An 18982-nucleotide genomic window follows, 5' to 3' on the forward strand; every position below is an offset into this window, starting at 1 on the left:
GTGGTCTCTGAGCTTGGTTATTGCCAAGGACCCCATAGCTCCACTCTGTCTTTCCCAAAAGTGTTCTCAATATTAAAAATGAATAAATCTTTGATACCCTTGATGATCCAAACCATTGCTCTGAAACCATTTCTTTCTTCTACTTCTCCAAAATAACCTGTAGGAAAACTTGAACTTTCTTAAGAAATCAAAGCAATTAAAACATCTATTTGAAACTTGGCATGTTGGTCCAGGGCAATAACAATTAAAAATCACACTGAGGATTGTGATTACATTTGTCTGCTTGTACCCTGGACTGTGTTTACTGCTTTCACTTCTGTAGAGGACAACATATATTTACAGAATTGAATTTTATCTCTCATTTTAAGGTCTAGGTTTAAATACTGGGTGTGTCTATCCCACCCTACGTTTGTGCATTTCATCACAGTTTCTCCTCACTGGTTCAAAATAGCAGAAATTGAGATAATTTTTGTAATTAATACCATATGATTTTTTGATCATTTTAGTGATAACTAAATGAATAACTCATTCATAAGATCATGTTACTGGGCCTCTCTAAATCAGAGATAGCAAATACTGTGGGTGCTTTAGGCAACACTATGAGGTTTTTTTTTTTAAAATGTATAAAATATTTGCTCACTGGATTTCTTTATTTGAAAAAATGCTTTCAAGGATGTGAATTGGATATAATCTATAATTATATATTATCTCTCTTTCTCAAGGATTTTAACCCATCTGTGCCTATGAATACATGCTATTTAACTGAAAAGCATTTGCTGCTGGATGAAACTAATGCCCAGGAGGGGGCTGTTTAATGGTGCAAAAAATATCCGTAATTAAGAGCAGTCCTGACAAATCTATGAAAACCATTATCTACAGAAATCCATTAGCTGCTCTGAGCCACTATTCATAAAGACAGGCATATTTGAAAAGGTACCATGATCTTCTTCTGCACTTAAATACCAATTCCTAAATTACCTAAATGATATCCCCATTGACAGCCTGTGGAATATTTATATCCCTAGCCTTTCACACTTACCGTTTTACTCAAATAATGCTTTTCAGCTATCAGCTCCCACACGGATGCTGCCAACTCTTCAAACTCCTTGAATTTAGCCTCCATACTATTCTTCAGATTCTCCCAGGGGGCTTCGGAAAGACCCTGGGCATTCAGATTCTCTGAGAAAATTTGTGCCCGGGTGTCCTCTGTCCAAGAGCTAGAAAATCAAGGGTGAGAGGACAGCTGTGAATGCAACCAGAAGAAACAGGTCTTCATACCTGCCTAAATATATAGCCTAAAATTGCTCGGTTTCGATCGGATTTGGACTCCATCCCTGCAGTTCCAGCCGAGGCACAAGAGGATGAATTGGTAGACCACCTCTGGGTTGAGTTTCAGGATGTTGCCCCTGTAAGCCGCCCTGAGTCCCCTCAGGAAAAAGGGCGGCCTATAAATACTAATAAAATCACAAATAGCCAATTTAACTTTCCATTGCAAAAGTAGACCAAAAAGTAGATGAAAACCAAAAGATAGATTTTTGGATGATGTTAGGATAGCGGCAGCAACAATAACAAAAACCCTCAAGGACTTTGTGCACCAAAATTTGTCTGCTGAATGAGGAAACCTGGAAGTAATAGGGAGTGCATTTAGTGGACATGAAATGCTGCATGCTTAATGCAATCCTGGTACTCAAAATATACTCTTAGGCTTAAGATGCTTAAAGGTAAAGGCTCCCCCCCTCACATGTGTGATAGTCGTTTCCAGCTCTAGGGACAGTGGTCAACTCCATTTCAAAGCCAAAGAGCCAGCGCTCTCCGAAGACATCTCCATGGTCATGTGACTGGCATGACTAAATGCTGAAGGTGCATGGAGCGCTGTTACCTTCCCACCAAAGGTGGTTCTTATTTTTCTACTTGCATTTTTTACTTGCTTTCAAACTGCTAGGTTGGCAGAAGCTGGGGCAAGTAATGGGAGCTCATGCTGTTATGTGGCGCTAGGGATTCGAACCTCTGAACTGCCGACCTTCTGATCAACAAGCTCAGCCACTGAGTCACTGTGTCAGAAGATGCTGATGGGAAACTTATTCCTTAATTCTAAATTAATATCTTTTACTCCAGGGTTTGGTTGGTGGGTCTTCAGGTTTTGATTTAAAAAATTAAAACACACCAGACTGATCTGAAGCCCACCCATCCTTGTTCTGCACTACCAACAAAGTCACAGTATATTCACTAAAATACAGGCAGAACATTAGCTATTAGGAACCAAGAATCACCCTGGATGTCTATTCTGCATCTGTGTCACTAGATGGCAGAATTTTTCTGACTATAGTTCATAATTAAGATAGCAAGCACTTCCCTCAAGCCTTTTAAAAACATCAAATCACCTTCAAGCTGTGCTGGACACCTACTGACTTACATGGACATTTCCATTCAGTTTTCTTGGCAAGACATGGAAACACTTTCCATTACCTTGTCTCAAAGTCTACTCAGGAAATAGTAAAGATGTGAAAACAATGCCAGCTTCTCCCACTATTGTTTAAAAGTTAGCAAGGAACTCACACATAGGTCATCATACTTGACAACACTAAAATATTTGCATGTGTATTTTGCTCAATAAAGGTGTATAAAGCAAGGAAATATGTAGCCAATGGCAACTTCCCTGTATGTTTGTCAACTGTGACAATTTACATTCAGATTGCACGCAATTTGACATCAAGAAATACTTGCTGTGGAGAACTGTGCCTAGGACTGAAATAGATTTAAGAAGCTAATTGAATTGTCTTCAAAACAAAAACATCTCACAGACAAAACAGTTTGAAGTCTAAGGAAGGTTTAATTTTTTAAAATAAAAATACTATTTCCTGATTCTGATCTTTAATTAATTTTAAAACGTCAAGCCGTTCCCAAGATTTCTCTAGGACAGGGGTTGGCAACATGTGGCTCTGGAGCCGCATGTGGCTCTTTCATCCCTCTGCTATGGCTCCCTGTCACTGGTTGGCTCCAGAATTGATAGGGCTTTCAGTTACGGCAGGTAGAGGAAAAAGGACGCCGCACTAGGAGACTCTATGGTTGGGGGAACCCGACTTCTGGTCAGCAGGGGAAAAAGGATGCTGTGCTAGGAGACTCTATGGTGGGGAACTGGACTTTTGGTTGGTTGGCTCCAGAATTAAACAGGGGGCTCCCAATTATGATCTTTGTGGCTCTGAGTGTTTAAGGTTGCCAACCCCTGCTCTAGCAGCAAGACGCATTCTTGCTGAAGTATAAAAATCAGAAAGAAAATAAGACTATCTAGAAAGCTATATGGTATGAATTGTAAGGAAATTGCAAGAAGTCATCCCCCTTCTAGAGAATGAAATATTTTGGGAATATGAAAAGAAGTAGAATATTATATTTTTCCAAAGGAGGAAATGGAGAAACCTGTTCTTAGACTTCTTAGTCTTTCCCAGTCTTTCTTAATAGCCTCCAGCAGATAGGGCCTCCAATGCTCATTAAGAAAGACTGAGCCAGCCTATTCACAAACAAAAGACCTTCAGTTCCAAATGATGGGATTAAACTTTGCATTTCCCCATCGGATGTGGCCTTTTAGGACATAATAGGATTAGCCCACCACCATTAGAATAGCAAAAGATACCAGGCTCACTACATTGCACAATCCCCTGAAGCATTTCAAACACAAAGCCCCAGAAACCTATAAAGATCCATCCACATAGTGAGCTGCCCCAGAACCAAATGCTGTTGTTGGCTCTGCTCATCAATAAACAGAGTCCTTCTTTCCAATAAGCCTCCATTTTATCTCCTATGCTTTTCTACCAGCTTGGAACTGAACCAGATGGATTTTTCCTCCAACAAAATGTCGGTATGCTGTCTGAAAAACAATCTTTTTTTTTTTGTAATTTAAGACAGTTCTTAATTTTGGGCATCTTGCACCCCAAGATTTTAAGGCGAATAAGAAAAAGAGAAACTAACTTACATAATGGCCAGATAGCCTTTAAAGAATTGCCATAACCGCACAGTCTGCTGCCCATGAACTGAATTTTCTAGCACCAGTTTTTGGAGATCTTTCCAAGCCTCTAATATTTCAAGAATCGGTTTGGAGTCCTCAGATATTTGAACCAGGTGAGTAGCTGCTCTTTCCAGTTCCTCTATATTTCCCTCCAGCGGAGTCATATCACTCTATGGGACACAGAACAACAGGATTCACAGTGGTGAAGACACTTCCTTGGTTCCTTCTGGATAGCAAATTCTTGTTGCTATCCCAGAAAGGATAGGCTTCTTGCTATTGATTTTTTTTTGGGGGGTGGGGGGTGGAGGAAAGCTTAAAAAAAAGCACAAATGGTCAGAACCAATAAACATCACACCCTTTTAAAAAGTACTGCTCAAAATTATAGTCAAACTTAAACTTGTGAGATAATCTTCTGTGATTTGCAATGGTAACTAGGCAGAATAGATTTTTAAAAAAACTTATGTATAATGTCTTCTTTAAAATCTATAGTCCCCACATCTGCTATGAGATAATGAAACTTATTTGGGGGAGTGGCTACTGAGCCCAGCAACTTTGTGGACATTGGGCTAATTGTTGCTGCATTTACATCTGTATAAACATGAGAAGCACTTCACACCACTTAACCCTTGGAATATGTTCAACTATTTCCAACTATTAACCCCCAAATCTTCAACCTACAAAGTCCAGGAATGCATTTAAGCATCCAGTACATGTCATTTGGGACATTCTGACTACAGCAAAATATATTTGTTCTTATATACCAGAGACAATCTAATTTTAAATCCCAGGACATTCCTCACCCACATACATCTGAGATTAGCCCAAGGCCAAACTTGTAAAAAAAAAAAACAGAATGAGCTAAACAAGAAAAGTTAGCTCTCTTTGCAGACAAGATTACAGGAGATGGAATGGTTCCCGACAGAACAGTTATTAAACAATTTCCTTACCTCATTCCTGAATTTTTACAAGGGATCCAGATGACATTACCCTCCATTTGTAACTCTTCCATTTTCTACCAGTTCCTCCATTTATATTTACAAATGGAAGCATGAAGGAGGAAAACACAATAGTTGTTTGGTGCATTTAAATTAATTTTAATTTAAAAAACCAGTGCCATCTGAAAACTTTCTGAAGTGGGGAAAACTAACTCAGTTTCAACATTCTTCAAGATAGAAAAATCAGAACCAAAGCTCTGGATCTCACCTCTATCTCTTGTTGTCTTTTCTGTATGCCCTGCACATCAAACAGATCCATCTCGCTTTTTACAGTGGTAAAACTCTTCTCTGCTTGGATGAGGTCCCGAGCTAGTGTTTCTGCTCTCTCCTGGATTGTTTCAATCTGTGAGGTCACCCAGCTCAGCTGAGAAGTGAAAGAACAAACAGGAAGTTTAGCAATGGCATTCAGTGCTTGACATTTCTTGATATGTGTTGGCATAGTGGTTAGAATGCAATGTTGCAGGCTAACTCTGGCGACTGCCAGATGTTCGATCCTGACCAGCTCAAGATTGTCTCAACCTTCCATCACTTCTGAGGTCAATAAAATGATGACCCAGATTGTTGGGGGCAATATACTGATTCTGTAAAACGCTTAGAAAGGGCTATAAAGCATTATGAAGTGATATATAAGTCTAAGTGCTATTGCTCTCTGTCTAATATCCAAGTCCGGAAATTGCACTTGTCTAGACACAAAACGCTTTGGTTTAGCCCAGACTGAATTCTTGATTTCTGAATTTGGCTCATCCTTCCATCATTTAAGGACATTTTTTTTGTCCAAGCTGATTTTACATTGGGTTTTTTTTTCTAAAAGGGCTTCATGTTGGTCTTAATTTGCACCTTATTGCAGATTTGTTAATATGAAAACTAGGCTATTTATACCGGCTGTTTTTTATAAGACAAAATATTATCTTATGCATTTTTGAAATGTGCCACTTTCCCTGAGGATTCTTAGATTTGGAGATCTATTTCTGAGATTTGTTGAAGGATTTCATAATATCTACTGTAGTGCTAATTTGGACCACTTACATGTTTGATGCAATATTTGAATATTTGCTTCCAAGGAATTTCCATAATTTCTATATGGATGGATGAGAATGTGTGGAAAGCCATGTAGGGATAGAGTGAAAAGGCATGAGACAGAATGTGGTGTAAACAGAGTCTCAGTAATATAAGAACATCTGGAAGGAAACGTGAGCAGCAACTCATTTACTTTGGGGAACTCATCACAGGTTAAGATTTACATTCAAAAGGATCTCAGGTTCAACCCCCAGGATCTCTAAATCTCTGAGAAATTCTCCTTTCCAAAACACTGTTGGCATCAGAGTAGACAATGTATAATTAAATGGACCATGGCAGTCTGACTTTATATAAATCAGCTTCCTCTAAACACTTTTCAATATTTTACTGTATTTTTTGGAGCATAAGACACACTCCCCCCCCCCTAAAGGAGGCTGAAAATTGGGATGCATTTTATACTCCGAATGTAGCTTTTTGGAAGCTTTTTTTTAGCCCTAATGAAGTGCTAAGGCATGAAGCTTTGCCTTCAGAAGACTGAAGACTCATTAGCAACTCATTAGGGCTGGAAAAAAAACTTCAAATATTTTTACTGCAGCATACTGTTGAAAAAAAAATCCTTCCAGCTGGGAGAAGCCAAAGACAAAAGATTTGAAGAATGCCTTAAGAGGTACTTCTTTTGTCCAGTTCCTATTTTGGGGAGATAATTCTCTCAAGGGCAAGGCAGAGAGTTCCTGTGACTTTGTGATTTCTATTCCTTTGGGGATAATCCCTTTAAGGGCAAGGCATTGATTTTTCCTATCAGCTATCTGAGTTTTCTCAACTTGTTTCCTTCAGGCAAGCTCCGGGCTGGTTTGTTGATTCAGCTTTGTTACATTTTTACCAGATGTAAAGTGCGTTTGGCTGAATGCCCAGACATCTAGTTAAGCTTATTAAGAGATTCCCTGGCCACCCGGGGAAAGAAAAAATGTTTTTTTCTTATTATTATACTATTGTGTTTGCTTGCTTTTCTGGTGTTATGGGAATAAAAATGAATACTTGGTAGGCAGAAATTTTTCCCCTATTTTCCTCCCCAAAAACTAAGGTGCGTCTTATACTCTGAAAAATATGTTAGTCTGCATGAAGAATTGCACTGGATTAAAGTAAGTCAACAATATGACAACCTGCAAAAGATTCTGCATTTCTGGTATAGACATATCTTTAACAGATAGTCAGGAAAAACTACTAATCGGTATGTGTCAGATTCTTGTTTCAATACCAGAAACATTACAACAAGAAACAATGAGTTGGGGCAGGGTATAAACTGTAGCTGTTCTCTCTTTAATCATTAGAGAGGTCTGCTTATATGTGGCACCTCTTAGCCTCCTCTTACCCCAATTTCTTCCTTGTCTTTCATAACTTGAGGAAAGTACTCCAGATTCTCAGTTTCAGTCGCCACCTTCAAGGTCTGCTCTCGTTCCTTCACTACATTGTTCAGCATTTCCACTGCTTCTTGTAATTCCTTTAGTGGTCTACTCATGTCCTTACTCTTCCCCTGTTGAGCACTTTGGGATAAAACAAGGTGCAAAGGTTCGGGGGAATTGAATTGGTTTGGTGCACCCTGAAGCAAAGTAAGTATAGAAGCAATATTGGTATTAAAATACATAGATCATTCTATTAATTATCATAGCAATTTTGGAAAGAAATTATCATTATTTCAATTCTACAAAGGAGGAATTTAAAACAGAAAGGTAGTAAAACAATAACATCCCACTCAAGATTAATCATTTGTTATTTAAACTGTTAATCAAGAAGTTTGTCTATTTTCCTGTTCTTGTTGCCTTGGAGCAGGGCTGTCAAACTTGTGTTATGTGCTGGCCACACCCACACCTGGTTTAGCAAAGCCCCGATATGTCACGTGATGCAACCATGATGACATGAGTTTGACACCCCTGCCTTAGAGTTATTTATCTCCTTAATTGAGACCCAGTTTTGTGCAGTGGTCAAGACATCAGGCTAGAAATTGGAAGATCCAGCACAAAGCCAACTGGGTACGGAATGGGACTGTTCTCCTCGTACCCTTTGCCGCCCCTCTTTTGCCCCCAGGGTTCCACCCCCAGTCATTCACCTCTACCAATTCGCCTCTGCTATTAGGATTCTAGCTGTCTCCACACGGAACACTTTCTCCCTCTCTCTCTCTTTCATCCTTCCCTTTCTCTGATTGGCTGGCGGTGAACTGTCACCTGAGCCCAAAAGCCCGGGGTGAACACTATCTCTCAAAATGGCCCCTGATGAACAGTCTGGGACTAAAGAAGCTGGCCGGCACGAACAGTTAGGGCCCTAACAGCGGAGGTGAAATGGTAGAGGTGAATGGTTGGAGGCGGAACACTGGGGGTGAAAAAGGGACGGTGAAGGGTACGAGAACAGTCCTAGACCCAACTGGGTGACCTTGGGCCAGTCACTCTCTCTTACCTTTAGGTAGGAGGCAATGGCAAACCACTTCTGAAAAACCTTGCCAAGAAAACCTCAGGGACTTGTCTAGGCCAGTGGTTCCCAAACTTGGCAACTTTAAGACTTGTGGACTTCAACTCCCAGAATTCTCCAGCTGGCTCTTCTGGCTGGAGAACTCTGGGAGTTGAAGTCCACAAGTCTTAAAGTTGCCAAGTTTGGGAATCACTGGCCTAGGCAGTATCCAAGAATCACACATGATTGAGTGGAACAAAAAAGAAATCTCTTTAATTAGAATTGTTAAACAAGTGCCCAATCTATGTTTCTTGGTCTAAATAACATATACTGCCTATAGATCTTCAAAAGGCAGAACGTCCTGAGGCTCTAAATTGTGCTAAAATGATGAACAGTGCTACAGCACCAGCTGTTCATGAAAATATCCACTGAAAAAATTGAAAGTGTGATGTCCTCTCTTAAAGAAATGAATAAGAACCTTGCTAAGTTTAGAGGAATACAAGATTCAATGGATATATTCCAAACATCTTTTGATACAATTACAGATAAAATTCATATAAGAGGAAACATGATTTCCCAGTTAGTCAAACGATTTCTAAAGCTGCTATAACAACTTAGAAAAAGCTAATAAAATACTACAAACCAGGTTAAATATCTGGAAACACAGTGACATAGAAAAAACACAAACCGTTGCTAAAGATAGGGGGAAAAGGATAATAAAGAAGACTGTATTGAGACTTCAGTTATGAAATGTCATGTTTTACCAATGGACTTTTAATTAGAAACAGAGTGTGCTCATCAGATTCTGATGAAAATATCTGAACACAAAGAGTTTATACAGGTAGTCCCTGACTTATGAGCCCAACATTTCTGTCGCTAAGCAAGACAGTTGTTAAGTTAATTTTGATCCATTTTATGACCTTTCTAGTCAGAGTTATTATGTGGATCATTGCAGTTGTTAAGTTAATAACACAGTAAATCTAGCTTCCCCATTGACTTTGCTTGTCAGGAGGCAGCAAAAGTAGATCACAAGGCCACAGGACACTGCAACCATCATCAATATGAATCAGTTGCCAAGCGTTCAATTTTTGATCATGTGACCATGAGAACGCTGCAATGGTTGTAAGTGTGAAAAATGGTCATAAATCAAGATCAAATGTGGGTAAGTCACCAGGAGCAGGAATTCACTTTTCTGAGCTTTCGGATTCATGCTGGAGCCCATCTTCAGGGAAACTTCTCTCTATTAGAACATTCATTTTTCATACCATTGTAATTTTGAAAGGTCACTAAATGAACTGTTATAAGTCGAGGACTGTCTTTAAAGGGTCAGGGAAAAATCTTCTATTTCATGGACTAGTGAGGCAGTATGTCATCATCCTTATTGGATCTTGTTAAGATGTGTTTAGTCAGATCTACCTTATTGGGTTCAAATTCAGGAATTGAGCTCATAAACTGTGGTGGCGAACCTATGGTATGCGTGCCACAGGTGGCATACAGAGCCCTCTCTGCAGGCATGCGAGCCTGTTATCCAAATATCCTGAAAAAAGTTCAAAGTCACAGAATATTTTTTATCCACCATAAATCCATTTAAAACTCAGGGGGAAAAAATCCTTTAGATTTAAGTTTATATCATACAGTTTACTTTACACTCATAAATGGTAAATTTTGCTTCCTGGGTTTTGCCTTTGTAGGTAATTCAGAAACAGGTCTATTTAACATGTTTGGCTGTTAGGTAAGTATGGATTTCCCATTCTAACTTATTAAATGATGTGAAGAGTTAGCATTTGATAGCATTCCAACTGTTTTATTCTGTATGAGCATGTTGCATGAACGTTATGGGGAAATCCAAACGTGAAAATAGCAATGTAATCCTTTCATAAGAACTTGGACAGGGTTTGGAGATTATATCTTAAACCAAGTAATTGGGGTAATAACTAATTGTTGCTCAATGAGCTTTCTCTTCCCACGAAAAGCAGAATCATTGTACATTCAGTTAAAACTTTGTTTGAAGTCTACACAGGGGCTGGTAACTTTAAGTGCTTGAGAGTCTCCTAAGTACCAGAAGATTTTTCATGCTATTTACAAAAATTACAAGCCTGGGATTGGTTCTTATGATGTGGTCTTTCATAGTGATTCTCTTTAGGACAAAATTTGCTTCACATATTAATTTTGTTTTGGAAGACTTACTGTTTTTCTTGATGCTCATTTTCTTTTGAATTATATGCCAACATTTGGGAACTGAAGAAAATGAGTACTGAATGTTTTTATGATCACACAACAGAGCATATAACAAGCATAAAATGGTACCAGTTATAAAATGATACGAAAAACTCATCACATCTCTCTTTTTATATTTAGACAAATGTTTGAGCCATAATGTCTATGGAGCTTCTCAGTCATCCAAGCTATGGTTGAAGAAGCTTCTTGGATGAGAAGCAAAATGTCTTCCAAGAAAACCAAGAAAGTCCAGTTGCCTTTTGAAAAAAGAACCTTTGAGATTTTATCCATAATTGGAAGGATTAATTAGATATGAGCTGCACATACAATATTAGTTGATATGTCTTGCTTCATATTTCTTTGCTATTGTAAATAAACTCATTTAAATGTCAACGGCATATAAAAATTAACAGTAACAAGACCTATACACAGAATAGTTTTGCAATATATAAAAACTATAAGACTTTGAGCTTTCTTTATTTTTTAATACAAAATGATAAAAAGCTAGATCCCACTCTTCACCTATATTACGCATTATCTTAAAATAAGGGCAACAGCTAATTTATAGAAGCAATAACAATATTTTAAACAATCTTGTAAAAATCTGTCTTAACATTAAAAAGTAACCTGTTACCTTTTAAAATAAATAAAATAATAAAGTAGTAACAAAATAGACTCTAAATATTTGAAAGTACTAGATTAAAAAAGTAATTGGTAAACATTTAAAATAAAAGTGTCTTCAATCAATGGGAATTGAGACACTGTGACAGATTTAAATTTGCAGTTTACTGCAGGGGCATGGTACTTCTACTGAAAAGGTTTCCCTTGGACTTATTCAGTGGTGGCATTGATTTTTTTTTACTATTGGTTCTGTGGGTGTGGCTTTATGGGTGTGGCATGGCTTTGTGGGAGTGGCTTTGTGGGTGTCGCAGAGGAAGGATACTGCAAAATCCCCATTCCCTCCCCACCCCATGTTTTCCAGCTCTGTTCTCCTGTTCAGGGCAACAAAAGAAGATCAACTAGGAGGCTGGGAGGCAGCAGGGGGGTGGCTAGCCTATTTGCCAGTTCTCCAAATTACTCAAAATTTCCACTAACAGTTCTCCAGAACCTGTCAGAACTGGCTGAATACCACCTCTGGACTTATTTACTAGATATGCTCACAAAACATTAACCACAATGTTGCTAATATCAATTTATCAATCAGCGTATAAGGGAGATTGATATCTACCATATTTTTAAATGCTAGTTCTTTCTCATGAACTTCAAGAGATATTTCAGTAAACAGCCAGGCAGATTATTGTGACAGTTCAGCTCTAGTGTCAGTTGTTGCAGTTAGTGGACTAGAGCCAATGCTTTCACAATTGGAGATGATCAGAACTTAAATGAGGTTAAAATTCAACTATAAAAAGTCTTTACAATTGTAATTTAGTTGCCATATTTCTTTTGAGATTCAATGAATCCTGAAAAAAAGAATAATAATTACTCTTGGTCACCAAATGATCTCTTTAGAGACAATACACCAGTGATGGCTGACCTTTTCTGGACCTAGTGCCCAATGCGCATGCGCGCCCCCAAACTCCCAAAATGCAATGCGCAAATGGCCCCCACACTTGTGCCCCTCCCCTGTGCATGCACCCCCTGGACATACCCTGTGCATTCATGGCAGAGACCCAATGACCAGCTGGCCAGTGGGAGACACACACGCATGCACGGTGGAGCTGAACTGGGGTGACAGCTCGCGTGCCCACAGAGAGTGCTGCATGCCACTTGTGGCACATTAGGTTAGGTTTGGTTTATTGGGTTTATATGCCACGCTTGTCCCAAGGACTCAGGGAGTGCCATTGGCTCGCCATCATGGCAATATAACATCCCAAAACTAAATTATATCCAAGCAAGGACTGAAATCCTGACCCTTAATAGCAAAAGCCTTATTTTGGTGAGTTAACTCTGAACTGAGATATCAGATGATATCCTGCTGTCCAAACAAAACAATAAGGAGAAGTCTCTTATAATGTATACTTCCCACTGACTGGAAGCTATTGAGATCACATTTCTGTCACAGAGAAGAGGGGGACTGATCTATTCTCCATAGCACCTCGGAGCAAGATAAGAAGTAACAGATGGAAGCTGTTCAAAGAGAGGTCCAACCTAATTTCCTAAATTCCTCTTCTTTTTAAGAAGAGATTTGACAGCCATTGGTCTGCAATGATATAGGGTCTCTTGCTTCAGTAGGGATTTGGACTAGAAAACCTCAAAAGTCCTTCCCACTCTTGTTATTCCATAATTTTGTAATTCATTTCTCCTCTTTTCTTTGCTTCTTACCTTTATTTGACTTTTTTGGTTTAGCGTCTGATCCATTTGGACATTCTGTAAGAACTCCATTAAAATCAGGGAATCATGTAAATCGGATGCTTGGCGCTGGAGGGTTTCCTGTACACAGGCCAGCCTGGTGAGAAAATGTAAACTATTTAGCAATATATGGATAATATATTAGAAAAAAAAATTGCTACCAACCTGCCTTCCACCGAGGACCTGTATACTGCATGAGTCAAAAAGACGGCTGTGAATATATCTACAGACCATATCTACATATCTACTGGACATAAATTGTTTCAACTTCTACCCTCAAAACGATGCTATAGGGCACTGCACACCAGAACAAGTTGACACAGGGACAGTTTTTCCTTGAATGCCATCACTCTGCTAAACAACTAATTCCCACAACACTATCAAATTATTTACTAAGACTGTATTACTATTCTTCTTCTCTTCCTTCCTAGTACCTATCTCTTCCCACTTATGACTATAACCATGTTGCTTGTATCTTTACAATTTATATTGTTTTATTTGTTTCCTAGTAGGATTTGATTGTTTATAAGTAACCTATATTATTAAGTGTTGTATCTTATTATTCTTGATGAATGTATTCTATTTTATTTTTCTTTAAGTACGCTGAGAGCATATGTACCAAAGACAAATTCCTTGTGTGTCCAATCACACTTGGCCAATAAAGAATTCTATTCTATTCTATTCTATTCTATTCTATTCTATTCTATTCTAAGCACAGAGAAATTTACTCTGCTTTATCAAGTAGAAACAACTGGTTAGCTCAGGAGATAAACCTCTAGCAAGAAGAAAGACCTTATTAAACAGCCCTATTTCTTTAAGTCAACTTCTCTTGCTTAGCTGTCTTTTAAATAAGGCCTCCCTGAAGAAATGCGGTCTCTTTGTATTACCTTCTGAAAAGCCCAGCTGTTATATTACTTCCGCCCAGTATTTTGATCCTTAGGAACTTACTTTTCCTTTACTCGTTTCATTTTTCTCTGAATCATTGCAGCTGCTGTGTGTTCCGAGGAGGAGACCATCTGCATTTCTTTCTGCAGAGTGTGAATCTTAGCAGCCCATGCTCCAGCTTTGTTCTTCAAGGTGCCAACTTTTTGCAGATCTCTCTGGAGGTCATCAAGGTTCTTTGTTGCTCTTGGCTCAGCGAGAAAGCCTGCCACAGTTTCTAGCCAACACTCAGCTGCTTCTAGCTCCCCAACCAGCTGCAAAGCCTGCAAAGAGAAAGGAATAACATACATGAGCTACATCTAGCCCAAGATATATAGCACCCGAGAAGTCTTCTTTGGAGGAGAGAAGAGTTCACACAAATCCCCGGGGTCAACTTTCTAACAGTAGGAAAAATTGTGTAGGAACACTCCACCAAAAAGAAGCACATCCAGATGCTTGTAAAAAAAAAATTCAGAGCAAATGAGCCGCTTGGAGAGAGAACAAAAATGAAATTTATCTTGGGATTAGAACTTGCAATGAGTAAGATACAAGTTTTAGAAGGGACTTGTTTTCTTAATTCCCGTTTCCCATTGTAGGAAGATAGTACCCACCTCTCTCCTAGAAAATGAAATATTTTAGGAGATATTAAAAGGGAAGAATATTTCCCCCTAAAAGGAAGGCAGAAACTCATCCCCCCCCCCACTTTTGTTAATGGGCCATTAAGGCCTGGGCCAGCCTATTCTACATAACAAAATCTACCCCATCCCATTGCCCTTCATTGCACCATCCACCAAGTTTCAACCAAAGTTAGCACACAACCTACAAAGTTAGCTAAGACCCCCCACCCCTGGGAGTCTGACAGCCAATGGGATACATTTCTTACACAGGAACAGGAAACAGAGAGGTGGGACCAACAGAGATTATAAAACTCAGGCTCTCTCGGCATCTCGGCTTTTTTTTTCTGCTCAAGAGCTCAAGCCATGTGGTCCTGCCCACCATTAAACCATCTTTCCAAACAGCCTCCATGTTTCCAGTGTCTTTTTCCCCACTTGGAACTGAACCCAGATGTACATTTCTTCCAACACCATTCCAGCAGAGCTCATCTGGTAGTGCTTTTCCCCAATGTAACATGGCACATTCCCCTGCTTCCATTTCCATCCAGGACTGCAAGGGAAACATACCCAATGCTTGCTGAACTATTGCAAATGAGAAAGGAAGAAAAAAATATTGCTTACGGGGATGGCTACTACTCACTGTGTCAATTTCCTGCAAGGCCTTGCCATTTTCCTGATGCCTTTTTTTTAATTCAGCCCATAATTCTCCTAGTTCCTCAAGGGCATCTTCCATTTCTGGACTCCACCTGTGATCAGTATGTAGCAACTGCTGTATTTCCTAAGTGGTGCAAAATATATACATTCTTAATACAGACTAAAATAAAAAATCTGCCATTTGCTTTATGTCATATCACTTACTCATGGATTTTATTCTCTATCACCAATGCTCTTGAAGGTCTGAAGTAAAGAGCTTTCATTTCCTAATCTTTTAAGTAGGAGATGCAATAGTTTTAACCTAAGATCTTCAGAATGCAATACCTCTGCCTCTTTTATTTCCTCTTGACAGAGCCTGAGTAGAGAACATTATTATTCACAAAGATCTACTTTTCTCTGGTATTAATTGGCTGAGAATCAACTTCTTTTTATGTTGTTTTCCCTTTTATCTAAGCAAAAGAATTCTGGAAAGAAAAGGTGATAGTGTGAGAAAGTTAGCTGCAGATGGGGGAAGGCCAAGTGTCTAAATCCCCTCTGTATTTTATTTAATTTTATTTATTAGATTTATTAAGCCCACCCAACTCCAAGGTGCTAATAGTCTTTGAGCTTCTTAATCTATGCAGTGGGAACTAATCAGTGTTTAAGAACTACAAAGTTCTATGTAAACTGTTTAGAGTAAAACTTCCTGGGAAATGATATATAATAATCAGAAACGATCACATCAACTTTGATATTGACAGAGATTTTACTCATAGAACAGGCAAGTGGTAAAGAGGCAACAGAGTTCTGAAAAAGTTACGATTGGTTGGACCACTTGAAGATAACTAGCCTGAGAACAGGATTATCCTTTAACATTGGTAAGATTATAGCTTCTCTTCTATTTATGTATTTAGTTATTAATCAAATTTATATAGCTACCCTACTTCTCTAGAGGAGACTCTGGGTAGTGTACAACAGTGAAGATCTTTTATTGAAACTTATTGGTTGTACTCAAGATTGAATGAAGAAGTTCAGAAGGAACATTCTGCTGCCCCTGTTTTCATATTTCCTAGCATCCATTCCCTAAGGTAGATGACTTACTCTGACTAATAGTACATCAAATTTCTGAAGCTCATATTTTTAAAGATTCCTTGCAGAAAAAATCTCTTCCTGGAAATATTCCAAAGGTGTTTTCCCCCCAAAAGGCAACTGTTTTTTCCCTTGAAGATATTTCGCTTCTCATCCAAGAAGCTTCTTCAGTTCCGATGCCTTCAATCAGAACTGAAGAAACTTCTTGGATGAGAAGCGAAATATCTTCAAGGGAAAAACAAAGGAAGTCTAGTTGCCTTTTGAAAAAGAACTTTTGGGACAACCAGGACCTGAATGACTGAGAACCTCCATGGACTTCCTGGAAATACAAAAATCTAGGGGAGCAAGGAAAATTTTAGAAAGAACATTTTCCCTTGTTTGTTTTATCTGAATAGCAGCAGGTTTGCGGAATTGATTTTCCCTGTTTATAGTCCCAATATTCTACCACCTCATCCCGCTGCATGTGTAGACCAGATCTGCTACTCATGCCAGGGCCTGTTCTCCATCCAAGTGGCAGCTAACCAGCAGCCTAAGGAAAGCAAGCATTATTGCTACAATAAGGGAATCCATGTGGGCTGCAACATGAAAAGGCCTTGGAAAAATCTATGAAACTTTTATAGAGACATTACCCGATCAGCATCCTGGCAGATGTCCTGAAGGTGTGCCTCTTGCTGAGGCAGATCCTTTAAAGACTTTGGCTGTCTGAGAAACTTCCTCCTCCTGCAGGAGATGGAGAAGTAGGCTGAGGTCATGCATTCCAATTCATCCATTGATTACTGCCATATCAAGTGCACATGTGTGAAACAGCCATTGTATATTAAACCCACAGATAAAGAAGAGCATGTATTCATTTTATTCATGAGCACTTTGAACTGCAACACATTTTAATGGAGGCTATTAATATTTTAGGTGCCACGTTCATATTCTGCGTATTAGCAAACAGAGGGATAAGATTGTCATGTCGCTAAATAGCATCATCTATACACCAAGGAAAGTATTCGTGACTTAGGAGAACTCCAACATTAGAAAACAGAAACCAACTTCCCCAAACCCCAGAATATTCTCAGTGGTCAATATTGAGCAACTATGAGACAACTCAAAACAGAAAACCAAGGGGAATGGAATGGAATTATACAGAAGTATTCTGTACTGCAATTTGCCCACCTTGTTTGATCTAAAATGCATGACAATACAACTTTTCCATGAAGCTCACAGAATAAACCTTAAATATTTCCCTGGTCCATTCTACCCCAAAACTAAGCTCTCCCCTGAAAATAAACCCTTCCCAAAAATATTGCAACACAGCAGCAGCCATGAGATGACCACACTTGCTGCCTCCTGCACCTCAAAAATAATAAGACCTCCTGAAAATAAGGTCAGGTACTTATTTCAGGGGTCAAAAGAAAATAAGACCCTGTCTTATTTTCGGGGAAACACGGTATATGCAAGGAACCATTCTTTAGTAGACATAATGGAAAGCATGGATGACCTTGGGAAAATGGGGGAGGAGATGCAGCCTAGGAGACAACCAGGCAAGAGTAACAGAAGCCACCAAGGACTTTAACACAGAAGAAGAAACTTAGGAAGGATCCTTCCTAATGTATCAAGCATTTAAAAGTGGCAATGGGAAGTTTGTACTTTTAGACTTTCAGGATAAGTCAGCTTTCCCGGGTAAACCAGACAGGAAACATGGCAAGATAAACTAATTTTCCTTTATTGTAAGGCTACATTAAACAAAACTTACAACACAAGTTTCTCATCACATTTAACTGCTTGATCTATTAGGGCGGATCCTTCCTAAGTTTCTTCCTCTGACAGTTAAGTCACTGGGGGCTCTTCTCAGATTGTTTCCTAGGTAGCATCTCTTCTATTTTTTTCCTCAAGATCATCCACACATTCCATTACAACAGGCTGTGAAAAAAACTTTATTGCTAAACAATAAAGCAGATCAAAACAAGTTCCCTGCCTGGATATTCCCACAGCTCCATTTTTCATCATTTTCCAGAACACTTTCCCTAGGGCAGCCCTGTGTATGCCAATACCTCCTGCTATCACCGTTGATGGCTTCTCTTCCTAAGAAATCTGAGTTGTTCTCTTGGCTTCTTACACCTTGTCCTGTGATTTCTGGAGTGTTCTTTTGCACCTAGGAAGATATGTCCAATGATTAGAGAGTTACTAAATAGATTGTCATTAGCCCTACGATAACTATTGAACATCCCCTGTTTTTTATTCTCAAGTCTCCTTCCTTTCTTTATTATCCAAAAAATTATTGTGCCAGAATTTCATTTAACCAAAAATCCCAAAATGCCATATGTTATGTAGGACTAGTAAAGGACCATCACTTAATAATGGACCATAGTCTTCTCTACTGTTTCACCCCAAAGCCATTCAAGGAGAAAGAGATACTTTCACCTACATTCTCAGAAAGAAATAATCCTAACTCTGTCCCACAAATCTATGAACCGAAAGTTGCTGCAAGAGAGCCTCTTTTACCAGTAGTAGCTTAATCACGGGCTTAAATCAACAAAGTAAAGATCAATGCATTCATCTGGAATCAATATCAAAGATTCAACTGTCATCACAGATTCATGGGTTTAGTAGAGTATTAATTATGATTTCTGTGATGTAACAAGATGTGGGGCAAAGGAAATTTGATTAGGTTCATTTTTTATATGGATGAAGAAATCCGAGGGTGACCCTAAATGCAA

The 18982-nt window shown here is 38.9% G+C and overlaps 1 protein-coding gene across 3 annotated transcripts in view; it reads right to left on the reverse strand.

Annotated features, from left to right (window-relative positions):
- Positions 1–18982, reverse strand: part of LOC106543131 (uncharacterized) — a 70725-nt gene that overhangs the window by 22612 nt on the left and 29131 nt on the right. For all 3 annotated transcript variants that reach the window (XM_087717929.1, XM_087717932.1, XM_087717931.1), the window contains exons 12-20: positions 18317–18417; positions 16904–16994; positions 15193–15330; positions 13966–14222; positions 12991–13114; positions 7382–7609; positions 5204–5359; positions 3968–4170; positions 1040–1217 (exon numbers count right to left, since the gene is read on the reverse strand). In XM_087717929.1, coding sequence (XP_087574055.1) covers positions 1040–1217; positions 3968–4170; positions 5204–5359; positions 7382–7609; positions 12991–13114; positions 13966–14222; positions 15193–15330; positions 16904–16994; positions 18317–18417 — 1476 coding nt within the window. The remainder of the gene's footprint in view (positions 1–1039; positions 1218–3967; positions 4171–5203; positions 5360–7381; positions 7610–12990; positions 13115–13965; positions 14223–15192; positions 15331–16903; positions 16995–18316; positions 18418–18982) is intronic.

Source organism: Thamnophis sirtalis, unplaced genomic scaffold (genome assembly GCF_051295495.1).
Source record: "Thamnophis sirtalis isolate CommonGarterSnake01/CBP01778 unplaced genomic scaffold, rThaSir2_p1.2 scaffold_6, whole genome shotgun sequence".
Taxonomy (NCBI): Eukaryota; Metazoa; Chordata; class Lepidosauria; order Squamata; family Natricidae; genus Thamnophis; species Thamnophis sirtalis.